A 22,929-nucleotide genomic window follows, 5' to 3' on the forward strand; every position below is an offset into this window, starting at 1 on the left:
CTTGTTATATGAACTTTTACGTGTATCGATCGACCTCAACTGTTTGGCGCTCCTAACTTGAGGCGTTATGTAACTGCGAGAAGAGCTGTGCCCTATACAATATCAAGCAACCTGCCAGCTTATATCGATGCCATATTCAGACACTTAATATCTCGATCTCTCCTCTGGTTGTTAATCTGCCATAAAACTGACTGTCAAAACTGCCATTGAAATTACCATTGAGACTTCCATTGAGATCGTCATTGAGATTGCCGTTATTTTAGTTTTACGTGCGTCTAGCATAAATATGCCTCTTGGTACAACCAATTATTCCCTATAACTCTCTGGGGTACCACGCAGGCACAGATGAGCCGTCGTGCTGCAACTAAATAGACTCATGATATTACAGATTATAAAAAGATAGATCATTCGAGATAATAGCTTATCGAGTTTCCGTCTAAATACGTTAAACAATGGCTGCTCGTTTCGATAACTCCCGCCCACTTGCGTTCTTCGACGCAATTCCGGACACCTTCCATGCGCCCAGGGGGCTTGCCTATAAGCAGCCCCGCCCGAAAAACTCCGCACCTTTCCGCAATATAAATTGCCGCCCATTATGGCTCCCGAAATAAACTGACGCCAGGTTTCTTTTCAAGACTCTTTCAAACCCTTCAATAAACTCATCCATTCAATTGAAGCAATTGTTTATAGACAACTCATCCAGAGAAATTCCCGCCCGCTTCCATCCATAGTCAACAGCTAAACACTGCCCTGACGAACATCATTTCGTACTACACACCCCAGTACTTCCTCAGTCTGACTCTTTCTATTTGTCAAACTCTAGCCGAATTCATTGTGCTATTTTCACTCGCTAAGCAAGCCAGTCTCTTCTCTATCTCCACTTCTGAGCTAGACTTGCCAAGTTCAGCTTCTTATTTGCAATTCTAGAACATTTCACAAGTTTCGCCGCAGCTTATCTCATCGGCTTCATTGTCTGCTCATCCGCTTAGCTGAAGCTTGTTCACCTGAGACCCACTATGCAAACCGTCCTCCTCCGCCTTGCCTCCACCGGCGAACCGCTCGTCGGCACCGGTATTCTCAGCCTCCCGTCGGCACCGCCACCGCGCGACTTCCGTGCTGGCGATGCGCTCTACCGCGTGGTGCTCGCAATCCCGGCATCAGCGAAAATTACCCGCGGTGGTGTCGTCTGGACAAACGCTCCGCCTGCAGGAACCCCTTTCGACCGCACGCGCTTCTACAAACACCCGATTAGCGGCTCTTTCTCCAAGGATGTATTCCTTCCCATTGACGTTTTCGTTCCAGGTGCCTACTGCTACTATGTGAGTTACCTCGCAGAGCAGCCGGAAACCACGCGCAAGTTCTACTTTAACGCGCCGTGCGCGCTCACCCTCAACGGCGAGTTTCTCCCCTTCAACGCCATCTCCATGGAGAGCATCATCTCCAAATGGATGGGTCCAAGGTCAAACTGGGACGAAATCTTTGGTGAAGTTGCCCATAAGGGATATAACATGGTCCACTTCACACCGTTGCAGACACGTGGCGAGTCAAACTCACCATACTCCATTGCTGACCAGCTCACATTTGACCCGGAACACTTTGCGGACGTCGCGGATGTGGAAAAAATGGTCGCAGACTTGGAAAAGAACCACAAAATCTTGTCCTTGACCGATATCGTGTTCAATCACACGGCAAACAACTCGTTGTGGTTGCAAGACCATCCGGACTCGGGGTACAACGCGGTGACGGCGCCACATCTCCAAGCGGCAATTGCGTTGGACGGTGCGTTGCTTGCGTTTTCCGCACAGCTAGATGCGTTGGGATATCCTAGCCATCCGCGCACCGCACATGATGTGAGTGCTCTCATGGCGGGCATTCGCACCCATGTGATTGCAGAGCTCAAGTTGTGGGAGTTCTACGCAATCGACGTCAAAGCTGCGCTCGAGGCTACAGCCGCGGCGTGGGGCGCGGAAGCAATTGACGTTCCGGAAGAAGCCAAGTCTGATTTGCCGAGATTGGCCAAGTGGGTCGTTTCGCAGACAGCTGCGCCGTTTGTTCTTGCCGGAAGAGGCGAGTATAAGCTTGATGCGGGTAAGTTTGCAGGGATTTTGGCGAGCCTTGTTGGCGATGCCGCCACCGCTAGCGACTTTGCCGCCGCCTCTGCCGAAGCTCGCCGCATCCTTGATGAAATCAACGTTCCCCTTTATCGTACCTACGACGAAGATCTTGCGGCCATTCTTTCCTCCCTCGAAAGCCGCATCCTCTACCTCCGAGTCGACGAAAACGGCCCAAAGCAAGGTCCCGTCACCGACGAACACCCCTTGACCGAGCGCTATTTCACACGCTTTAGTGCGCACGGCACGGACTGGGCGTTGGCCAACAACGGCTGGATTTGGGGCGGCAACCCATTGGTCGACTTCGCATCCAACCAGTCCAAGGCGTACCTCCGCCGTGAGGTTATCATTTGGGGCGACTGTGTCAAGTTGCGCTACGGCACGGGGCCAGAAGACTCACCGTATGTGTGGAAGCGGATGACCGAGTATACGCGCTTGTGCGCGCGTGTTTTTCACGGGCTCCGGATTGACAATGCACACTCCACACCGCTTCACGTGGCCGAGGCTTTGCTCGACGTTGCAAGAGAAGTCAACCCGAACGTGTACGTGGTGGCGGAGTTGTTTTCCGGTAGCGAGGAGATGGACACGATGTTTGTGGAGCGTCTCGGGCTCAGTTCGTTGATCCGCGAAGCGATGCAGGCGTGGTCGGTCGAGGAGTTGTCGCGGTTAGTGCACCGACATGGAGGGCGGCCAATTGGGTCGCTCCAGTGGTTGCCATTGGATGAGTTTGCGTATCCCGCGATGGATGAAAAGAGGGGGGAAGCATTGGTTGCAAGGGACGAACACAATCTTGGCGTCGATGCCACGCGCGACAGTGCATCCGAACTTGCTATTCCCCGCGTCCTTCAGGCCGAGCCCGTCCATGCCCTCTTTATGGACTGCACCCATGACAACGAAATGCCCGCGCAAAAACGCTGTGTCGAAGATACCCTCCCCAATGCCGCGCTCGTCTCGCTCTGCGCGTGTGCGGTCGGTTCCGTCTTTGGCTACGACGAGTGCTACCCTGCGCTCCTCGATGTGGTTAACGAGTCGCGCACGTACTCCTGGGGCCACGGCATCGGTGAGGTCAAGCGCTTGCTCCTCCAGGCGCGCGAAGAAGCCTCTTACCAGTCGGTCGGCCACCTGGAGGACAACGAGATGTACATCCATCATGAGGACCAATACATCACCGTCCGCCGGACCAACGCCAAGACCGGCAAGGGCTTGTTCCTTGTCGCACGCTCCAAGTTCCACAATGCGGGCACACAAGAATTAGCGCCCATCACGCTTTCTGGGACCCGTGTCGCCGCGATGTTTGCGTACAGCTTGGTCAGGACAGGAGACTATGTCGAAGACAAGCGCACCTTGGGGTCCATCCCGGTGGAGGTTATCAAATTGGATGATCCCGCCATAAGCTACGATGCTGAGAAGAACGAAACAACCATCACTTTGCCCCCAGGGTTTTCTCAGGGGAGCATTGTGTTGCTTTCTACTACCATTGACGAGGCGAACCTGGAGCTCGATGAGTTTCTCACTACGGGCGCAATCTCAGCCTCCAAGGACTTGGATCTCTACGACTTAAACGCACTCTTATACAAGTGCGAGCAGGAAGAAAGAGACGCAAGTGCGGGCCGTGAAGGGGTCTACAACATCCCGGGGTACGGGCCGTTGGTGTACGCGGGACTCCAGGGCTGGATTTCCGTCTTGAAGCCGGTGATTGCCGCGAACGACTTGGCGCATCCATTAATGGACCACTTGCGTCAGGGCCAGTGGCCGCTCGACTACATTGTGAACCGCTTGGACAAGTATGCGGGGTCGCGTGGGGTCGCGGCGTTCCGCGACTGGTTGCACGCGCGCTTCGCGGCAGTCAAGAAAGTGCCGTACTACCTCTTGCCACGTTACTTTGCGCTCGTGGCGGGCGTCGCGTACGAGGCATTGCGCTTCCGGGCGCTCGCGTTACTCCCGCACCATATCCAACACTCTACCGCATTTGTGCAGAGCTTGGCGATGTGTCTGGTACAGATGATGGGTGAGATGAACAACACGAGCGTGCTTCCCTTTGCAAACGTGCCGTGCATGGCCGCAGGGTTGCCGCACTTCAGCAACGATTACATGCGGTGCTGGGGCCGTGATGTGTTTATCTCGTTGCGTGGCTTGTTGCTCGCAACGGGGCGGTTTGAGGATGCCAAGACACACATCTTGGGCTTTGCCGCGACGTTGAAACACGGCTTGATTCCGAACTTGTTGGATGCGGGGCGCAACCCGCGCTACAATGCGCGCGATGCCGCGTGGTTCTTCGTGCAGAGCGTTCAGGACTACGTGACACACGCGCCGGACGGGCTTGCGCTCTTGGACACGCGCGTTAAGCGTCGCTTCCCGCTAGACGACACATGGGTTGCGTACGACTCCCCGGAAGCGTTCGCCTATGAGTCGTCCGTGCGCGAAATTGTCTATGAAATCCTTGCACGCCACGCGCGCGGCATTGCGTTCCGCGAGGCCAACGCGGGCAGTACTTTGGACTCGCAAATGCGTGACGAGGGCTTCAATGTTGCCGTCAGCGTGGACTGGACCACCGGTTTGATCCACGGCGGTTCCCCGTGGAACTGTGGCACCTGGATGGACAAGATGGGCGAGAGCGCACGTGCGGGGTCCAAGGGTGTACCGGGCACACCCCGCGACGGCGCCAATGTTGAAATCAACGGGTTGCTCAAGTCGTGTTTACGCTTTGTTAATGGGTTACACTCCAAGGGGGCATTTGAGCATGCCGCGGTGGTCAAGCCAGACGGCGAAGAGATCTCGCTTGTGGCATGGGAGGCGTTGGTCCAGGAAAACTTTGAAAAGAAGTTCTACGTTCCGGAAGACCCGGAAGAGGATTCTCAGTTCGACATTGACAACAGCTTGGTGAACCGTCGTGGGATCTATAAGGATGTGTATCGCACATCGAAGCCGTACGAAGACTACCAGTTGCGGCCAAACTTCCCGATCGCGATGTGCGTTGCGCCTGAGTTGTTCGCGCCGGCGCGCGCATTGCGCGCGCTCCAGATCGCGGACGCGGTCATTCGTGGACCGATCGGTATGCGCACGCTTGACCCGTCTGACTACAACTACCGTCCAGACTATCACAACTCCGAGGACTCTGACGACTTTGCTACGTCCAAGGGCCGCAACTATCACCAGGGTCCTGAGTGGGTCTGGTGTATGGGCTACTTCTTGCGTGCGTTCGCAGCGTTCCACGTCGTGGCTGACCCTAAGTGTGTTGCGGATGGCAAGCCGTCGACGTACTTGTATCAGATGTTGTCTGGACGCTTGGAGGGACACCGTAAGTGGATTCTGGAGAGCCCGTGGGCCGGCTTGACTGAGTTGACAAACCGAGATGGTGCAGAGTGCTATGATTCTAGCCCAACCCAGGCCTGGAGCTCGGCCTGTTTGCTTGACTTGTTCTATGATGAGTGGAATGAGTAGATTTTGTAATGTACTTTTTTTTGTGCTTGTTAATGTAGAGAGGGATAATGTTTGTCTAACGAGATGGTAATTGCGTTACCGAATGACAGATCATAGTTGAAGTTCCTGAATGACGGATTTTTATTTTTTAGCATTACCAGCTGGTAGACTGGATTTATCTGCTTTGTGCTCGTTTGTGGTCGGGTTTCTTGCGGTTGAATACCATGTGGCACGAAAAAGAAGGCATATGTAAGGAAATTTATTTCAGCTTTCAGGTTTGATTTCGGTGGATTAGCTCCTAGACGGAGACGTTCACAAGCTCAACATGGCATATACTGATTCGAGGATGTCGTTTAGTTTTCATTTATCTATTCATGTACTGTGGTTCAGGACTGATGCAGTTACAGGTTAGCGTCTAGCGCTTCTGGCAGATTACTGGTACTGAGAACATGAATACACTGTATATGTGGACTTTACCCTAGTGCTTCCAGTACGCATATAGATATATATCAATGGTATACTAGTTAGGAACTCCCCCTAGGTTCGTCTTCGGTCCTGTAATTGTTCTATCTGTCTGATATTTAAGTTCAAGGAATGTCACGCTTTTTGCGATGACGCCATCGATCTCAAAACCTATAATTTCCATATACTCCTAAACCATAGTTCAGCAATTTCCCGGACAGGGAAGAAATATCCGTTAAGAAGTTATCTGCTTTACCAAGTTGGAAGTGAGCGCTCGCCAATATAATAGAGACGGGGTGCGCTGTACATGTACTTATGTTCTTCGATCCGGAACCATTACAAGCATTTCCAATCACTGATGAGTCCCCAGCAGACGGGACGGGCAAGTAGAGGAAGCCAGACACGAAGTGATTGGATTGAATCCCTATTGTTGCTTTCAGTGTTTAAGAGTACCGTAGTGTGTTATTACGGTAATTTTCTGGGTCAACTCAATACGTATCTGCCTTACTACTCTGATGCCGTCTTCACTATTTCAGCCGGTATCCGGAGTACAGGATACGTATAATTTCCACCTGGTAGATCAAAAACCGGATTTTAACCGCTGGGAACACAGATAAGGACTTTATCTTGGTGGATCCAGAAGCTGAGACCGCAAACCCTACACCAATACCCTTTATAAAACGTACAACGCTAGTCCACTCTTCACCCCATACGCCACAATGACGGATGGTATTTTTTGAAGGCGCTATGAAAGGGGCCGATAGGTTAATGATAATCAAAGTTCCGATGGGCCGGCCGGAAGAAGGATTGCTAGAAATTAAAATAGCCCCATTGGGTAGAAAAGCTTAATGACTCGGAGCTCGAGTTGTGAGCTAAAATAAGGTCACCCCTCGACTTACACCATTGGTGAACTGGAAAACCTAAATCAAGAGCACAAATTTAGAATGCTGGCAGGAACTGAATCTTGGGACTGTTGTTCTCCTTCCATATCAACCAGTCGCTCGTTACTCGCGTAAATCTCGCGGCGTCGGACTTGTGGGTCTGTTGCGATCTTCCGACCATGTTTCCTTCCCTCCGACTCCGTCTCCTGCACACACTCCGATGCTCCTCAGGCGTCTGCATGACCACTATCACGTGCGATTCTTATCGCAAACTCTGGTAGTGCTTCCGTCTGTCCTCAGTTTGGTCATGCCCTGCACCGTGTGACGTTATGTGCCACGAACACAGGGTAGGCACGGGGCATCGGCCGCATACTCTACTTATAATGGCAGCGGCTTGATTGGCGGTAGCATAATTGACAATCTGACACCAACGGCAGTATATAACCAGCAAACCCACCATCATTTTGTTTCTGGATATCATTAATAACCGACGTATATCTCTCACAGCTAAGTAACGTATATCTCGACTACGGAGTAACGATATCTCGCCAATCTATCCAAAAAGCACCTGCCTCAGTCATTGCTGGTTCCGCAAGCCGTATTTTAACCCTTTTGCACTTTTTTTCGGCTCAACCCCTACTCAGCATCCCATTAGTCAGGACACGTTCGCCAGTCACTCTGATAGCCATTGTTTCGTCATTGAACCCTTTGAGAACTACCCCTCCTTTTACCCCACCTCAACTTCTCACTTTCGTTCAAGCCCATGACCACCAATAAACCCTCTGCCAAGCTCCCTGTGCCGCCGTTGTCGTCGACCACCGCACAACTCTTGACAGCGCTCCAGCCACTCATCCCATCACAGCCCATCTACGACCAGTTGCACGACGCGACAATCAACTTTCTCCACTCGCGCACGGCGCACGTGTTGCAAAAGCACTTACTCGCGATCGCAGAGCGCGAGGAATGCTATTTAAACGACCGCAAGTATATTGCTAAGACAACGCCGGGAATTTATGGCAAATTACGCGGTGATACGCTCCCGCGTAATCCGTTCCTCCTCTTGGAGAAAGACCCGTTGTCGTTCACCATTAAAAATAACCAGCCCATCAACCAGCAGGAGCGAGCAGCGTCGCTCGTCTTCTCCGCCGTCAAGTTCATCGGCGCGGTGCGCGACGGCGCGCTTTCCGGCGATGTCACGCGCAACTCCAGCGTGCAGTTGGATATGGAAAACTACACCAAAATGTTCAACTCGTGCCGCGTGCCCAACGCCGCAACCAAGGATATCGATGTGGCTTTCTTCGACAACAATACCGCGCGCCATATCGTGGTCGTATGCAACAACAACTATTGGAAGGTGAATGTATTTGCGCCGACGACCGCCGAGTCGCCCGACCGCCAGAGCGTGTACTACACCGAGGCGGAGTTGTGCACGATCTTCCTGACGATTATCGTGCGCTCACAAGAGACTACCGCAATGGGCATCGGCTCAGTCACCACTGAGACGCGCACGGAGTGGGGTCACCTCATCCCTGAACTCACTGCACAGGCGCCGTGCGCGATGCAGAGCATCAACCTGGCATTGTTTCTCCTCATCTTGGACGACAGCGCGCCAGAGACGGATGCGGAAAAGCTCGCCACGATCCCACACGGAACGTCGAGCATCGTCGGTGGTATCCAGCGCGGTTCGTGCACATCGCGCTGGTATGACAAGTTGCAATTAGTGGTGTGCGCGAATGCGGCAGGTGGCTTAGTGTGGGAAAACACGTCGATGGATGGTAACTGCGTGTTGCGCTTCATTGGCGACGTGTATACTGACGGGATCCTCCGTCTTGCAAAAAAGATCAACGGCGGAGAGTACCTGTTGTTCCCCAACATTCCCGTTTCCTCCGTGCCCGACGATGAAGGCGTGGTTCGTTTGCAGTTCAACATCAAGAACGAGCTCTCCTACATGATCCACCTCTCAGAGACACGGTTGGCGGACTTGATCCACCAACACACATTCCACACGGCGGAACTCAGCGTACAATCTATCACGCACATCCTCAAGTTCTTTGGCATCTCGCTCGACTCTCTCGTGCAGATCGCAACGCAGCTCGCACACTACGCATTGTACGGCAAGCTCGTCAACTCGTTGGAACCTATATCCACTCGCAAGTTCGCGGGCTCGCGCAATGAGTTGATCGCGGTGCAGTCGGCGGTGGTGGAGGCGTGCGCGCGCGCGTTCATCTCTAAGGACGTGGCGGACGCGGAAAAGTGGGAGCTCTTTACCAAAGCGTGTGCGCAGCACAAATTGAGCTACAAGAATGCCATCAGCGGGCACGGTTGGGAGCGCCACTACAACGCGTTGAAAGCGATCTACCTCAACCGCGAGGCCATCAACAGCAGCCCGGACACCGTCGACGCAATGAAGATCCCGCTTCTCGACCCGAAGATGGAGGAGTTCTTTTTCGGCAACGAGGTGCTCGCAAAGATCTCGGAGCCCGAGATTATCATCGCCAATTGTGGCAACCCCGCCATTAAGTACTTTGGCATCGCACCCGCCGTCGCCAACGGCTTTGGTATTGGCTACATCATCAAGCCGAACAGTCTGAGTGTGTCGCTCGTGGGGACCTCCCAGTGGCGTCAGACCGACCGTTTGTTCGACACGGTCCAATGGGTTGTGCAGTGCGTAAAAACGCTCGCAAAGGCTGCCTTTGCAAGCCAGGCCACCGAGTCGCTCTTGCTCTATGGCGAGCCCGGTATGGGTAGTGCTGACGCCTTGGGCGCTGTCGCCATGACCAGCGTCCAGAGCGATACCACTGCGCGTCTCATGGAGGTGTCACGCATGCGCTCCTCCCATCGTCGCCGCAGCGTCCACGAGGGCTCATCCGCGAACGCCGTCCCGGGCACTGCCAGCGTGCTTGATAAGGGCGCGCGCGCGGCTGCACTCCCCGCATACTTGAACAATGAGATTGCGTTGTCCGCGCAGGACATGCACCGCGACAACACCAGCGCATCGTCGCACGGCACCGCCACTGAGTACATTTTGGGCGGCTACGGCTTCTTTGACGGCGGTGACTTGGACTACTTGAAAACGGACTCCATGTCACGCCTCAGCTCCCACTTGCAGTCTGCCGTCACTAGCCGTCTCCACTCGCGCTCTACATCCGCGCTGAATTTGTACCAGATGGCGCGTGGGTTGCGCTCACGCTCGCGCACGCCGCTCACGCAGCCCTCCACCGCCGGCTTGGAGGAAGACACCGACGGCGCCCACGCAGCCTTCTTGGGTGAGGTCATGGAGAAAGTCGAGCGCTTGCGCGCTAACGATCTGGGCGAGATGAAGCGGGGGTAGCTAAAATGACGAATGTGAGCAATGGTAGCATTGCATAGGATAATAAACAGGCATTAGTATATTTGCAAGGCCGGAGATGGTGTTGTTCTGGTTGGGGCTGTATACTTGATTGTCTAAAGGTATATTTCGTGTTATCTGAGATCGGGAATCACGCCGAGAATCGCCATTAATTAAGACTAGGGTCAGTTGTAATTGGTGCTAATATAGGATTAGTATTTATCAGCTTACAATAATGGCTATAATATATTTGATGCATATATGTTAAAAACCTTTTATTAGATTTTTCACCTTTACACCAAATTTAATGTACAATAAATAAAATATAAAGGTATGTCCGACAATTTTTCCATAACAATAAATATTTAACATCTACTGACGGATAATATGTATAAATGTGTAGTTAGTAGTATATATACAATTATAACTACTTAGCACTCAAAAAACTTGAAGCATTAGAAGGAGCAATGACATATATAGGTATATGTAAGTATTTGCCAGACCACGTTTAAGAATGCACACTACGGCATTCTCCTGGCGTGCAGATATCACCCCACATCTCAAATAACTTTGAATACAACACTGCATATGTTGTTAGGCTATATATATTTTTACTTGGTGTCTGACGCACGCGGTGGGTTTTTGTAGCGTAATTTTGGTTCCGGTATGGACATTACATTTCCTAATTGGGCCGATGAAGTAATTCCATCGATAAAAACTTTCAAATTACACGCAGGATAAGATTAGCTGGAAACTCCGAATTTTTGGATCTTTCAACCGGAAGAATAGATGTCTCATGTCCTTCAATTTGACTATGAGTTTGGTGAATTGTAAAGCTATAAGCAAGGTATAAAGCTATACCAAATTTATAGGCAAATTAACCCGAAAATCACCATTTGATGGGGAAAAAGCTACTTTCGAGGTTGATCTGAAATATCCGGCATATAAGGGAGATTATTCTTCCAAGCTTGTCATGTTCTCACCACAGTCACGAAAAAGTCAGACTTGAGGACAGAAACAGCCTGCATGCTAGGATATTCACTACATAAGGCAGGAAAAAGTAATCTTCAGCATACATAAACCCTATATTAGGGCTTTTATCATGAAATTTTCCGGTTTTTTCGCCAGATTCCCAAGAATCGAATTTTCACCTTACTGATGACGAACTTTCCTACCACTTTCTTCCTCTCTCTCTGTACCCGCTAACTACTACTCCCCCTTACTACCATTCCACATAGCGCCTACTACACGCACACGCTAATTATTAATATCACCACATAACATCACTCGTTTAGAACACGCTATTTTTTCCCTTTCAAGAACCATCTCTTTAAAATGTCCGACGTCGAAGAACAGTACCAAGAAGAACCAGTCGTCCAACAGGAAGCTGAATTGCAATTAGTTGAATTGGCCACCCCAATCCCAGCTGATGTTCAGGCCGCTCAGCAGGAAATCAAGTTGTTCAACAAGTGGACCTTCCAGGACATCTCTGTTAAGGACATTGCTTTGACTGATTACATCCAGGTCTCCAAGCCAGTCTTTGTCTCTCACACTTCCGGTAGATACGCTGCCAAGAAGTTCAGAAAGGCTCAGTGCCCAATCATTGAAAGATTGACTAACTCCTTGATGATGAACGGTAGAAACAACGGTAAGAAGTTGAAGGCCGTCAGAATCGTCAAGCACGCTATGGAGATCATCCACATCTTGACCGATGCCAACCCATTGCAGGTCATCGTTGACGCTATCGTCAACTGTGGCCCAAGAGAAGACTCTACCAGAATTGGTTCTTCCGGTGCCGTCAGAAGACAGGCCGTCGATGTCTCTCCATTGAGAAGAGTCAACCAGGCTATCTCTTTGTTGACCGTTGGTGCTAGAGAAGCCGCTTTCAGAAACATCAAGACCATCGCCGAATGTTTGGCCGAAGAATTGATCAACGCTGCCAAGGGTTCCGCTACTTCTTATGCCATCAAGAAGAAGGATGAACTTGAGAGAGTTGCCAAGTCTAACCGTTAAGAACTTTATGTCACGTTGTCAGCGTGGTTTACACGTGGCTTTGTATATTTGGGGTTTTTAATGTTTAGTTAAACGTGTACAATTTGTATCAACCTTTTTACCACTGTGGGTTGTAGATACGCCAGTGATGTCGGACCTGGGCCCCAAAATATGTAGTGGCAAAACGGCTGAAATGTCGAAAAAACTGGCATGGTATTTGTAAAAAATAGATAGAAATAATGGTCCCTAGCAGGATCGAACTGCTGATCCCCGCGTTATTAGCACGATGCCTTAACCAACTGGGCCAAGGGACCAATTACTTACGATTTTGTAGAACTAGGGAGGCTGTCCCTGAGGATGTGCGTGGCCACCAGTGCGGGTTTGAGTGAATGGGATCACAAATGTTGCAATCTCATGGAATTATATAAGGAAGTGGTATCCTACTTTTAGGATACTTTCAGGTTAAAGTATCTGTCATTGTGGATTATTATAACCGCATCTTTATGTGGATTGAACGATTGACAATAGTTCCCTGATCGATAACCCAACTGGCACCGGAACTCTGATAATGTCAGATAGCAGCTGGTTAAGTGGCCAGTACACCCCTCTGTGATGGAGAAACCCAAGTTAGGTTTTTGGGGGTAGGCATCGGGAATTACAGGGTTTATACGCTGAACTGCCTTAATAACCCTCAGGTTGTCATTTATCTGAGACCTTTTTACCATACATCCATGAGATTTAGCCCTTTTTTTTGTCACTTTAATTTACTTTGACGGTTCTGGGGCTGACATGAACGTGCCCCTCGCTTTTTGATCCTTCAAGGTACTGCACCCTTGTGTCCTTTCTCTGGTACCGGAGACTGACAGCAACCTCGTGCCACAAACCTGCCGCGAGACGTGAAGTGAGGCACTCTTGACTTAGAGTTGATCAACCAACTGGATTTAGTAAGTTAATAGCTCGTCTATAGCCTGATGTTACTCTCAATAGGTCTGACGGATTAACCCATCATGCATATGGAAAAATAAAGGTAGCCACAAACTAGGCGTGTAACTATACGAACGTTAAAGATATCGACCGAAGTGCGTATCTGGGGCTTGAAGGTGCGGGGAGTATAGTCCTTATAAAATGAAAACTTGTTGCAAAATGTAATTTTAAACTCTAATCTTAAACGTCTACGGAAATCGGTCAATTGAACCCCGCATCCAAAAAGCTTCCGGCGCAAACCCTTCGGCCTCCGTATGACACGTGATACAAAATTTCGATGGTGTAGCAGCCTGTTGCGACTGGGCCGGCTAAAAAACATGTATGCGCCTCACACGTTCCCTGAATCCACAAAGAGCAGGGAACTAAATGTAATATCAGCCTATTTCTCTGAAACATCTGCAACCTGGCCGCTTTTCCAGGCAAAATTTGGTTCTCGACTCAGTGATACGCTTTGAGAATGCAGTCATGCGTCTAAGGCACCGGTTCCGGGCTTGCAACCCTGCTTTTCCTGTAGGAGAAATTTTCTTGCCCCCCGCTACCGCCAGGAACCCTAAATCGTGCATAATTAGCGGGGAAAAAGCATATAAATTTACATACACGAGTACCGAAAAGGAATCCCGGGAGCAGTAAGAGTCATGTTGCAGAGGATACGCAGCAACCGGTGAAAAATCGCGGTATTCTGTAGGTGATTTCTTTGCCCCTCAAGCAGGTATGACTAATGGAGACTGGGATAGATGTCCGACTTCATCCTGCAACATAAAAGAGTTTCAATCCCCTTTCCCCCTAAAAGTTGTGCTCGCCCGCTACACACTACCTTAGAATAGCTTGGAAATATCTTCCACGGCTGAAAAGAGCTATACATACACATATATACCTTTCCATTCCCTATACAAATGTCTGACTTACACCAAAAGGTGTCGGAGGAACACTCCTCCTACGCGGGGGAGAAGGAAGATTCTGCAGAGGTTCCGGTTTACGGCTTCGAATCCGATGACGAAAAGAACGCCAAATTAGATGCGTTAATCACAGCTCATGGCATCAACCACACGAAGTTGATGTGGAAGATAGATATCTGTGTTGTTCCACCCTTTTGCTTGTTGTATTTCTTGGCCTTTTTGGACCGTGTCAATATCTCTAACGCCAAGGTCTACGGTATGGCCGATGACTTGAAATTGACAGGTAACCAGTTCAACACTGCTTTAACTATTTTCTTCGTCCCTTACGTTTTCTTCGAAGTCCTTTCCAATTTCGCCATCAAGAGAATTGCTCCACATATCTGGTTGTCCGGCTGCATCCTCTGTTTTGGGGCTGTCTCCATCGGTATGGGGTTCGTAAAGAATTTTGGCGGCTTGGTGGCTTGCCGCTTCTTGTTGGGGATTTTTGAATCCGGTGCTTTTCCAGCTGTTTTCTATATCTTGTCCAACTACTACCAGAAGCAAGAGGCCCAGAGGCGTTTCAGCGTCTTCTTCTCCGTTACCTGTTTGGCCGGTGCCGCTGGTGGTGCCCTTGCCGCCAAGATTATTGAATTGGATGGTAGGTATGGTATCGAGTCGTGGCAGTGGATTTTTATCATCGAGGGTGCTTTCACCGCCGGTTTAGCCTTTGTCTTGTTCTTCACCATCTCTGATTTCCCAGAGACTGCCAGGTTCTTGAACGAAAACGAGAGAGCCTTCCTCAAAGCCAAGTTGGAGATCTTCAACGGTGCCTCTGGCTTTGAAGAGAAGACCACTTTGAAAGATACCGGTGGGGTGTTCAAGGATTACCTCATCTGGCTACCAGCTATTGCTTATTTCGGTTTGATTGTCCCAGCCTACGGCTACGCATACTTTTCTCCAACTATTATTAAGCAAATGGGCTACACTGCTGTTGCCGCCCAAAACCACTCTGTCTACCCATGGTTGTTAGCCTTTGGTCTTTCCATTTCCGTCTCCTTTGCCAGTGACCGTCTCCAGATGCGTTTCCCTTTCGCTGTTGGTGCTATTCTCTGGGCGCTCATGGGGTTGGCCTTTATCCTTGGGGGGACCCACAATCCTCGGTTGCGTTACGCTGGGTGTTTCTTAACCGCCTCGGGTATCTACACCGCTATGCCTATCATTGTTTGTTGGGCTTCGTTGAATTTCTCTGGCCACTTGAGAAAGTCCGTCGGGACTGCTTGGCAAATTGGTTTCGGTAACATTGGTGGTATCATTGCCACCTTCATTTTCTTGGCTAAGGACTCTCCAAGATACGTCCCAGGTTTGAGTGTTTCCATTGCCTTTTCCTGTCTTGCTCTCCTCTTTGTCTGCATCTACTTCTTTGCCGTCCGCAGATTGAACAGGTTGAAACTTACGGAGGCTTACCGTTCTAAGTTCAGTGTCAAATCTCTGAGAGACCAAGTATTGTGTGGTGACAGGAATCCCAACTTCAAGTACTTGCTTTAGAGAATTACCTCTCATTCTTGGATTGTTCCGTTTTATGCCTCTTTTCCCACTTAATATTATGAACGTAATTACCTGTTAAGACCTAGAAATTTGTCATAAATTAACGCTAGTAGGTATCAAACAATAGGATAGAATAACCCGACAAGACTTCTATGGGATACAGCTGATTAGTATGATTACTCATTGATTGGCAAAATCGGGTACTACAATGCTCTTCCAATCCCCCAGGAAATTTGTATTTCTCATGACCTCACAAATATTGAATATGGTGCAAAAGGATGTATTAAAACAAAAACAAAACCAGTCCAATCCAATTCCTTACGGTGCTGCTTTGACAACAAAGACACTAAAACCTCTTTCATGTCCCATAGACACCAAAGAACCGGCCCGCTCACTCAAGAACCCAGCACTTCCAACTGGAATGTGGTTTCCCGTAATGAACAACACATTCCTAAGGCTATCCAGGAGATGCTCCTGGGCCACATTTGCCACCACGTTTTCAAGCGCCTCGGCTTCATTGCTCCATGAAACACAAGGGAGACGGACCACAGTGACCGGCACTGACAGTTTGACCCGCTTCACCATGCTTTCCAAATCAGCAACCGCAGCCGAGCCGGCCGGGCAGTTGATAAACATCACCTTGATACCGTGCAAGTAGTTGTTGTTGCTGAAGGCCATCTTAACAGCCATGTGCAAGGCTAACAAATCCGTCTGGGTGATATCTGCCGCATCCATGATTAACACCGCTTGGTGGATGGAACTGTCAGGAACGCGGAAATGAGCCGGCTCAGCAGGCTCAGAGAAGTCGTTTTTAACATAAAACCCCAAGTGACAGGCACTGTGGTCAAACAAGTATTTGAAGAACGCAAAGTCATCTGATGTGTTTGCTTCGATGACACTCGACGTATCACCACGGGCAACCGCACCGGCTTCCGCTGCCAACCAGCCATGAACCTTTGACGTGGTCGCAGAGGTGAGTAAAAGATCGGAGGTTTCGATGAGGTTATCGCAGACGGCGTACGCACGGTTCCGGAGAGTAGTGAGAATAGTTTGGGAGCTGTAGTGGATGCCGTTCAACTCGGAAAAAATTCTCAAGATGTTGAGAAAGGATGAGTCGTCAATATAGTTCGGGTTGTACGTGTCCTCATCTCTGGTCTGGTCCGCGGTTGATGCCTGAATCAAGTGGGACGTTCTTTCGGTAAACTCCTTCAAGTGGATGGCGTGGATACCCAAGTTGTAGTTAGAGGCTACCGACACCGACTTGGTGTCCACACTCTCGTTGTCAGCATCAGATGTATCGGTGAAGGCCAAGTTGTGCAACAAACGCATAATGTTGGAGATGGAGTCGAGGTTTTCCAACACAACCACCACGCGGGACACTCTAAACTTTGGCAAGGATTCGACAGTGAGGCAGCCGGAAGGCGATAGGAGACGCAGATCCGCTTCCCCTAAACCATTATCACTCTTTGCCGTTTTGTCGTCGGCGATGAGGGTACCATCCCAGTTGATCTCCCCTGCTGTGAACTTCTTCACCTTTTCACGGTACCAAACCGGATACGAAAGTAAAGTCAAGGGAGTGGTCAAGAACGTGGTTACAAGTGCCATTACGATAAACATCGAAAACACGCGTTGAGTGATAATCCCGGCCTTGAGCCCTGTAGATAATACCACAATCTCGACAATACCCTTGCAGGACATCAACACTCCGACACTAAGCGATTCTCGCCATAGCAAACCGTTGAATTTGGCGGCGACGAAGCCACCCGAGACCTTCCCCACGAGCGCGATGACAATGATGCCGATCACATAGCCCCAGTCAATGCCTCGGTTAAGCAACCCCAAGTTGGTATTGAGGCCTGAAAGGGCAAAGTAGTTTGGGACGAGAACCACGATAACCAAGTCCTCGATCTTTTCGGTGATTTTGATTGCAAACCCGTTTTCACGAGGCACGATGACCCCCACCATGAAGGCACCGAAGATCGGGTGTACGCCAATGATGTCGGTAAAGAAGCTGGAGACAAACACTATCATCATAATGACCATGATAGAGATCTGCGACGGCCCCCGTTCCAAATCTTTGGTGTATTTGGTCAACCAGAAGCGCAAGACCCAGGAAACTGGGTACAGCAAGAAGATGAACCAGCCTGCCGCCAAGAGAAGAATATAGACGGTGGTGACCCCATTGGCGGAGTTTGCTAACGTCACGCTGAGGGCTAATAAGATCCAGCCCAACAAATCGTTAGTGATCCCAGCAGCCAAGACGGTGGTCCCTACCCTGTCGTTGATCAAGTTCAATTCCGTCAAGATACGCGCCAACACGGGGAATGCGGTGATGCACATGGCCACGGCGATGAACACCATGTATGTGGTGAATTCGATGGGCGTTTCACCAGACGTGACGCGGTACTCGTTGTACAACCCGACGGACACCGCACAGCCGAGCCCAAAGGGCACGGCCATATTGACAACACCCACGGAGAGGGCAATTTTGAGGTGTTTGCGGATGAAAACCACATCCACCTCAAGCCCGATGAGAAACAAGAAGAGGATGATACCCACGTTGGCGATCAAGGTGAGACCAGGAATGGACGCCGGTGGGAAGCAGGTGGCGGTGAAGTTGGGGATATGGCCCATTACCGTAGGTCCAAGGAGGATCCCTGTAAGAACCTCGGCAATCACTTTTGGCTGTCTGATCTTGGACAAGGGGTAGTGTACGATTTGGCACAACGTGATGATGAAGAAAGCTTGAAAAAGGAAGAGGGTGTAAGGAGAGGAGGCCTCGTAGGTGAAGGGATTCATCCCCGCCACAATACCGGCCACTGTAGGTGTTTCAATAGCCATAGTTGTATGGAGGTAAGAAGGAAGCAAGACCAACGTAAGTGGATATGTTAAACGACTACCTTTTATCCCCTAATGTGTAGTTTATGAATCACATGATTTATAAGATTACTGCGCCTTAGACTTTGCGTTCCTCGCAGAAACGCTGTCCCCCCCCAGCAACCAGATCTGACGCGGGGGAAAGAGGCATGCTGCACGGTTTTAAAGTCCGATCGGCTGTGCTTATAAAACGTGCACGAATGCCCCTGACAAACATAACCAGGCTGGTTTCAGAAATTAACGAGGTGTGACCGAGCAACCGGCAGGGGCATAGCTGTCTTGGACTGTACTTGACTGTCAAAGTAGACTGTTGTCGTCATCCAGAGTATACATTGAGGCTATGATACCGTGCCAGGAGGACGTTGATATATACAACAGGGAGCGATTATACACGATAAAAAAGAAATGGAAAGAGGTATAGAGGTTCCTGTATATTCAATGTCTAATACAATATCAAGGCTTTGGTTTTACGTAGTGTACACCCAGGAAGTAATTGCAAGTTCAAGGGTGGAATGGGGGGCTACACGGTCATTGCTTTTGTAAGGTTCAAGCCACAGCAACGCGCATGAACATAAAAGAAAGGACGAAAACCATAGAAACAGCTAGATGACCTGATGTCAAGACCCTAAAATTTCAACCGATGCTAATGCGAGGAAGGATATTTAATAGAGCTGGAAACTAAAGGCATACCCATCTATACGTCGGACACGACTTCCAAAGCTGTCGTGTAGGGGTAGATTGGGTACCACAAACTTGGAAATAGAAGTAGGGCATTGGAAATGGCTACCGGGAATAGTGAAAAAACCGACATCTAGATCTCTGTATAGCGGTAAACCTTGGTGTTATATGTTGAAGTTGTGTGTCCAGCCATAGTGTGAGTTTCTCGTATTTGACGCACAATAGCCGTTTTACCGTTTAAACCTGGGAGAATATTTGAGAGATACCTGGGTTAATGTGGACCGGCCACTTGCAGATACATATAGCTCGGAGGCATTCTTCGGTTTGGGAATCACGCTGGTTTCGATAAAATCTTAGAGCCCTCCCCTACAACAATCAAAATGGGCGAGTTGGGAGTTTATAGAGGTTCATTCTATCTACTCTGGGGTTCCCTCCACAAAGACCTCACCATACTGTTAAAGATCCACACCCTTCCGTCTTTCTAGCTCTTACCAGGCTAGTATAGCTTTGTTTTAGCTATGTGTTACCTCCATACGAACACAGCGGTCAAATCCAACATGAAAAAGACAGTCGTAAACACATGGGCGAGATAAAAAAAAGACTATAAGGGGCGAAGATATTCATGGTGGAGCCTGTTGAATGTATACATCGATGGTGAAGGGATGGAAGCCCCTTTCTGGCTTTGGAAAATAAGGAAACCAGCACATGCACTAGGCTCTAAGGTCACATATACCGGCGTCTCTAGATCTACGGCAGAGGCAATCCCTGTACCAAAACTAGCAGGTTTGGTAGAGATTGAATAGAGGAAAAATAAAGTTTTGAAGCTGGGTGTAACTGTTTTGCCCTCAGAAACACTTGCCTCTAAGAGTCTAGTCGTGCCATCCAGTATATTATTTCCCATGACTACCACATCCGGGGATGTGGACGTGTCCCATAAAGCGCCTTTATGTTTCCTAGTTATACTCTCGGACCGAGGACATGATATGCATGAGGTGTGACGCAACTAACGATCCCTGGCTTTGCCTGCTCTCGGATAAACTTTATATATACACCTCTCTTCCAGGTTGCGTAAACACAATACGTCATATTGGAAATGATTTACTTGTGGTCCCTCCATATCGGATTATTTTTTAGCCTTGGCCTCAACACAACCCAAAAACACCAGCGTAGCTTAATGACTACAACACACCAATGAGGACATGTCAGGATTATAGTGTCACTATCCCCACCGATAGAAGAGCGACATTAAACAGCGCGTCTGGAGAGCCGCACAAGGTTAATGCGCGCATCACAGCAACGCGTTTCTATCTACTTGCATACCCGGCCTTCACTCAGCTCTGAACCACTGTAGAGTAAACAGTCAAAACAAATGAATATAGTAAAAGGGTGAAAATAGATGAAGGGGGTTGATATCACAACCATTTAGAAATAAGACACTTTCTCTCGCAGCCCAAGTCAACGGGCCCGGATAACAAGGAATGATGCGCTCGAGACACATGAAGGGGGAATTATTTTAAGAAGGAACTGGGATCTGCCTTTCGCTCGTTCAGATATTTCCAATATTACTGTTAAGGGTAACTTCCCATTAAATTTGGCAACACAGAGGGTCGATTTCGTCTCCCACGGTGGTTTTCATCAATCGAGTTGTAAGTATTAAGGATGATGTCTCGAATAGGGGCATAACAGGCAGACTAAGATCAATACGTAAACTGCCGCGCGTATTGTACCACACTAACAGGGTATATTTATACCGGACAGTCCCCAATGACTAATACCACAATAGATGGCTCACCAGCCCGAGTCGTTACGTACAATATAAGGAAATACCTCCCCTACCCTCATATAAGTATATAGAATGGAGCTTGACGGTCTGAACACACTATTGCTAGACCACACGAACTCCGTTTTAGTTGAGTCCGCGCTAAAACGATGGGACAAGCACTGGAAAACTAAAAACGACAAACAGGTAGGGATAAAGCCTTGAAATTCCAATGGTACGTAAGTAGCAAGGTGTGGAAGTACAAAAGATGACTCGAGAACCAGTGTGGTATACCCTGAAAATTTTTCCTTGGCAAGATTGGGTGAGTATTTTTTACGAGAGTGCGAAAACCAAATTCTCGCCCATTAGGATTCTTATGCGTATTTCAACAAGGAAGGGAATTATTTTGCATGCGAAAAAACAAAATCCGTGGTGTGTGTGCAGGGATGAGAAAGAGCGACAGGGATCCGGCGACTGGTTCAGTGACTAACGGAGGAAAAACTGGGAGTTTTGCTTTAAGGCCTCGGTAGAATATTTTCCACTGTCGGGTACGAATTTTACATCAATTCCGATTGTAAACCTCATTCATCTTATGTTAGAGCAGAGATACCGCTTCTTATAGCTCCACTCGAAAAAAAAACTGACCCTAGCCGTTTGCAGGGATTGAGAAAGTAACAGGGATATTTTTCACGCAGTCTTTCAACTAAAGTGTTTATGCAGGACGGAAGTGCAGGGGTAGCCATGTTTTGACAGGGTTCGTTGTCCTAGCCTCCAGATCGTAAGCCAGGTTGGCAGTCTAGGTCTTTACCCGTTTAGCGTTCAGAGCAATCGCGTAGGTATAATTTCTTCTTAACCTATGACGGACTCCCTTAGCCCGCTTCCTGTGATGTTTCATATATGAGGATATGGTGTGAAAAATATATCCAAGCAATAAACCTTTTTAACTTTTCGAGACGAGAATCCAGGCGAATTTTAGACAATGATCCTATCTTACTGAGATATGTCCTTGCCAGGAGAAGGGCTTGCAAGTATGTGCTTAAAACACTAGATCTGTACTCTTTCTCAGAATTGCTAGACTTTTAGTTCTGCAAGCTATGTTTCCCACATGAAATAATATGCGACATTGCCCGTGATCTATTCCAACTCGGTGCGGCACATTATGTCCTACGCGTAGATCTCCACTAGCACGGATGAGCTGCACCGTGTAAGTGACTAAAGCTTAAATATCTCAATACTGACTGCGGATACCGGGTTAGATCCATTATCTCGCAGGGATAAAAGCCTCTTTGTCGGCAATAAAGGTGTGTCACCACAGACCTCCAGGCCCCAGAATTGCGGTGAAATTCTTATGGCGTTAGGTTGCATTCCCTATAGATTAAGTTTCAGGTTGATAGGTATTGATAGCCACATGGATATATTCGTATAATCCGGAGAAGGGGTTATATAAGGGAGAGGGTGCCGCCACGAATATGAGAATATCCGGCAACCATCCACACCCATACCATCATGAGACTCTCTCCGTTGCTTTTGGTCCCCTTCTTGTTCCAGGTGGCCACGGCCGTCATCAACATCACCACTGTTGTTACCAGTATCACCAACACAGTCCCAACTAACCTCTGTAATTCTTATGTTACCTCCGGTGGTCTGGGTCTGCTTGCTTGGCTGGCTACCGCCGATTTCTATGCCCAATCGACTACTGATGTCGCTGTCTTAGGAACTGGGGTGAGAACGTACACGTACATTGTGCAATGGTTCTTTTCCTTCGACGATCCATTGGAGGCCACTGGCTTTGACGTCAGTTCATTGACCGCCGCTGTTTCTGCGCTTACCACCGTTAATGTGGTTGTTAACCCTACCCAGGGTGGTTTCATTCTTTCTTACAATGACTCTGTCACCGATCCAATTGTGGCCGGCGTGGATCTTCTTGATGGGCTTAACTGTTTCGATTCCATTATTGGTTACTCCACGGACTTCACGGGTGGTCCAAATCCTACCACCGTTATTTTGGGTTCCTCCG

The 22,929-nt window shown here is 49.1% G+C and overlaps 6 protein-coding genes and 1 non-coding gene across 7 annotated transcripts; 5 read left to right on the top strand and 2 right to left on the bottom strand.

Annotated features, from left to right (window-relative positions):
* The first annotated feature begins 731 nt into the window (after positions 1 to 731).
* Positions 732 to 5,668, top strand: GDB1 (bifunctional 4-alpha-glucanotransferase/amylo-alpha-1,6-glucosidase). The gene has a single exon (XM_019128967.1). It carries the CDS (start codon positions 1,017 to 1,019, stop codon positions 5,550 to 5,552), a length of 4,536 nt encoding a protein of 1,511 aa, XP_018985408.1. The 5' UTR covers positions 732 to 1,016; the 3' UTR covers positions 5,553 to 5,668.
* A 1,630-nt stretch (positions 5,669 to 7,298) lies between these two features.
* On the top strand, positions 7,299 to 10,462 carry CTN3 (carnitine O-acetyltransferase). Its single transcript, XM_019128968.1, has one exon. It carries the CDS (start codon positions 7,638 to 7,640, stop codon positions 10,203 to 10,205), a length of 2,568 nt encoding a protein of 855 aa, XP_018985409.1. The 5' UTR covers positions 7,299 to 7,637; the 3' UTR covers positions 10,206 to 10,462.
* Positions 10,463 to 11,343: 881 nt separating this feature from the next.
* RPS5 (40S ribosomal protein uS7) lies at positions 11,344 to 12,443 on the top strand. The gene has a single exon (XM_019128969.1). It carries the CDS (start codon positions 11,538 to 11,540, stop codon positions 12,213 to 12,215), a length of 678 nt encoding a protein of 225 aa, XP_018985410.1. The 5' UTR covers positions 11,344 to 11,537; the 3' UTR covers positions 12,216 to 12,443.
* On the bottom strand, positions 12,435 to 12,508 carry BABINDRAFT_t200. The gene has a single exon. It is a non-coding gene; the product is annotated as a tRNA-Ile (tRNA).
* A 1,321-nt stretch (positions 12,509 to 13,829) lies between these two features.
* TNA1 (Tna1p) lies at positions 13,830 to 15,673 on the top strand. Its single transcript, XM_019128970.1, has one exon. It carries the CDS (start codon positions 14,072 to 14,074, stop codon positions 15,596 to 15,598), a length of 1,527 nt encoding a protein of 508 aa, XP_018985411.1. The 5' UTR covers positions 13,830 to 14,071; the 3' UTR covers positions 15,599 to 15,673.
* Positions 15,674 to 16,567: 894 nt separating this feature from the next.
* BABINDRAFT_27736 (uncharacterized protein) lies at positions 16,568 to 18,439 on the bottom strand (the record flags this gene model as incomplete). Its single annotated transcript, XM_019131409.1, has 1 exon — positions 16,568 to 18,439. A coding segment is annotated over one exon (1,872 nt), but the record flags the coding sequence as incomplete, so codon positions are not given.
* Positions 18,440 to 22,418: 3,979 nt separating this feature from the next.
* On the top strand, positions 22,419 to 22,920 carry BABINDRAFT_8255 (uncharacterized protein; the record flags this gene model as incomplete). The annotated part of the gene is made up of 1 exon (XM_019132765.1): positions 22,419 to 22,920. A coding segment is annotated over one exon (502 nt), but the record flags the coding sequence as incomplete, so codon positions are not given.
* Between the last annotated feature and the right edge of the window lie 9 nt (positions 22,921 to 22,929).

This window comes from Babjeviella inositovora (genome assembly GCF_001661335.1).
Source record: "Babjeviella inositovora NRRL Y-12698 unplaced genomic scaffold BABINscaffold_6, whole genome shotgun sequence".
NCBI classification, from domain to species: Eukaryota; Fungi; Ascomycota; class Pichiomycetes; order Serinales; genus Babjeviella; species Babjeviella inositovora.

Excerpts from the sequence above, each read along its gene's own strand:
- GDB1 (XM_019128967.1), top strand. The coding sequence starts at position 1,017 with ATGCAAACCGTCCTCCTCCGCCTTGCCTCCACCGGCGAACCGCTCGTC.
- CTN3 (XM_019128968.1), top strand. The coding sequence starts at position 7,638 with ATGACCACCAATAAACCCTCTGCCAAGCTCCCTGTGCCGCCGTTGTCG.
- RPS5 (XM_019128969.1), top strand. The coding sequence starts at position 11,538 with ATGTCCGACGTCGAAGAACAGTACCAAGAAGAACCAGTCGTCCAACAG.
- TNA1 (XM_019128970.1), top strand. The coding sequence starts at position 14,072 with ATGTCTGACTTACACCAAAAGGTGTCGGAGGAACACTCCTCCTACGCG.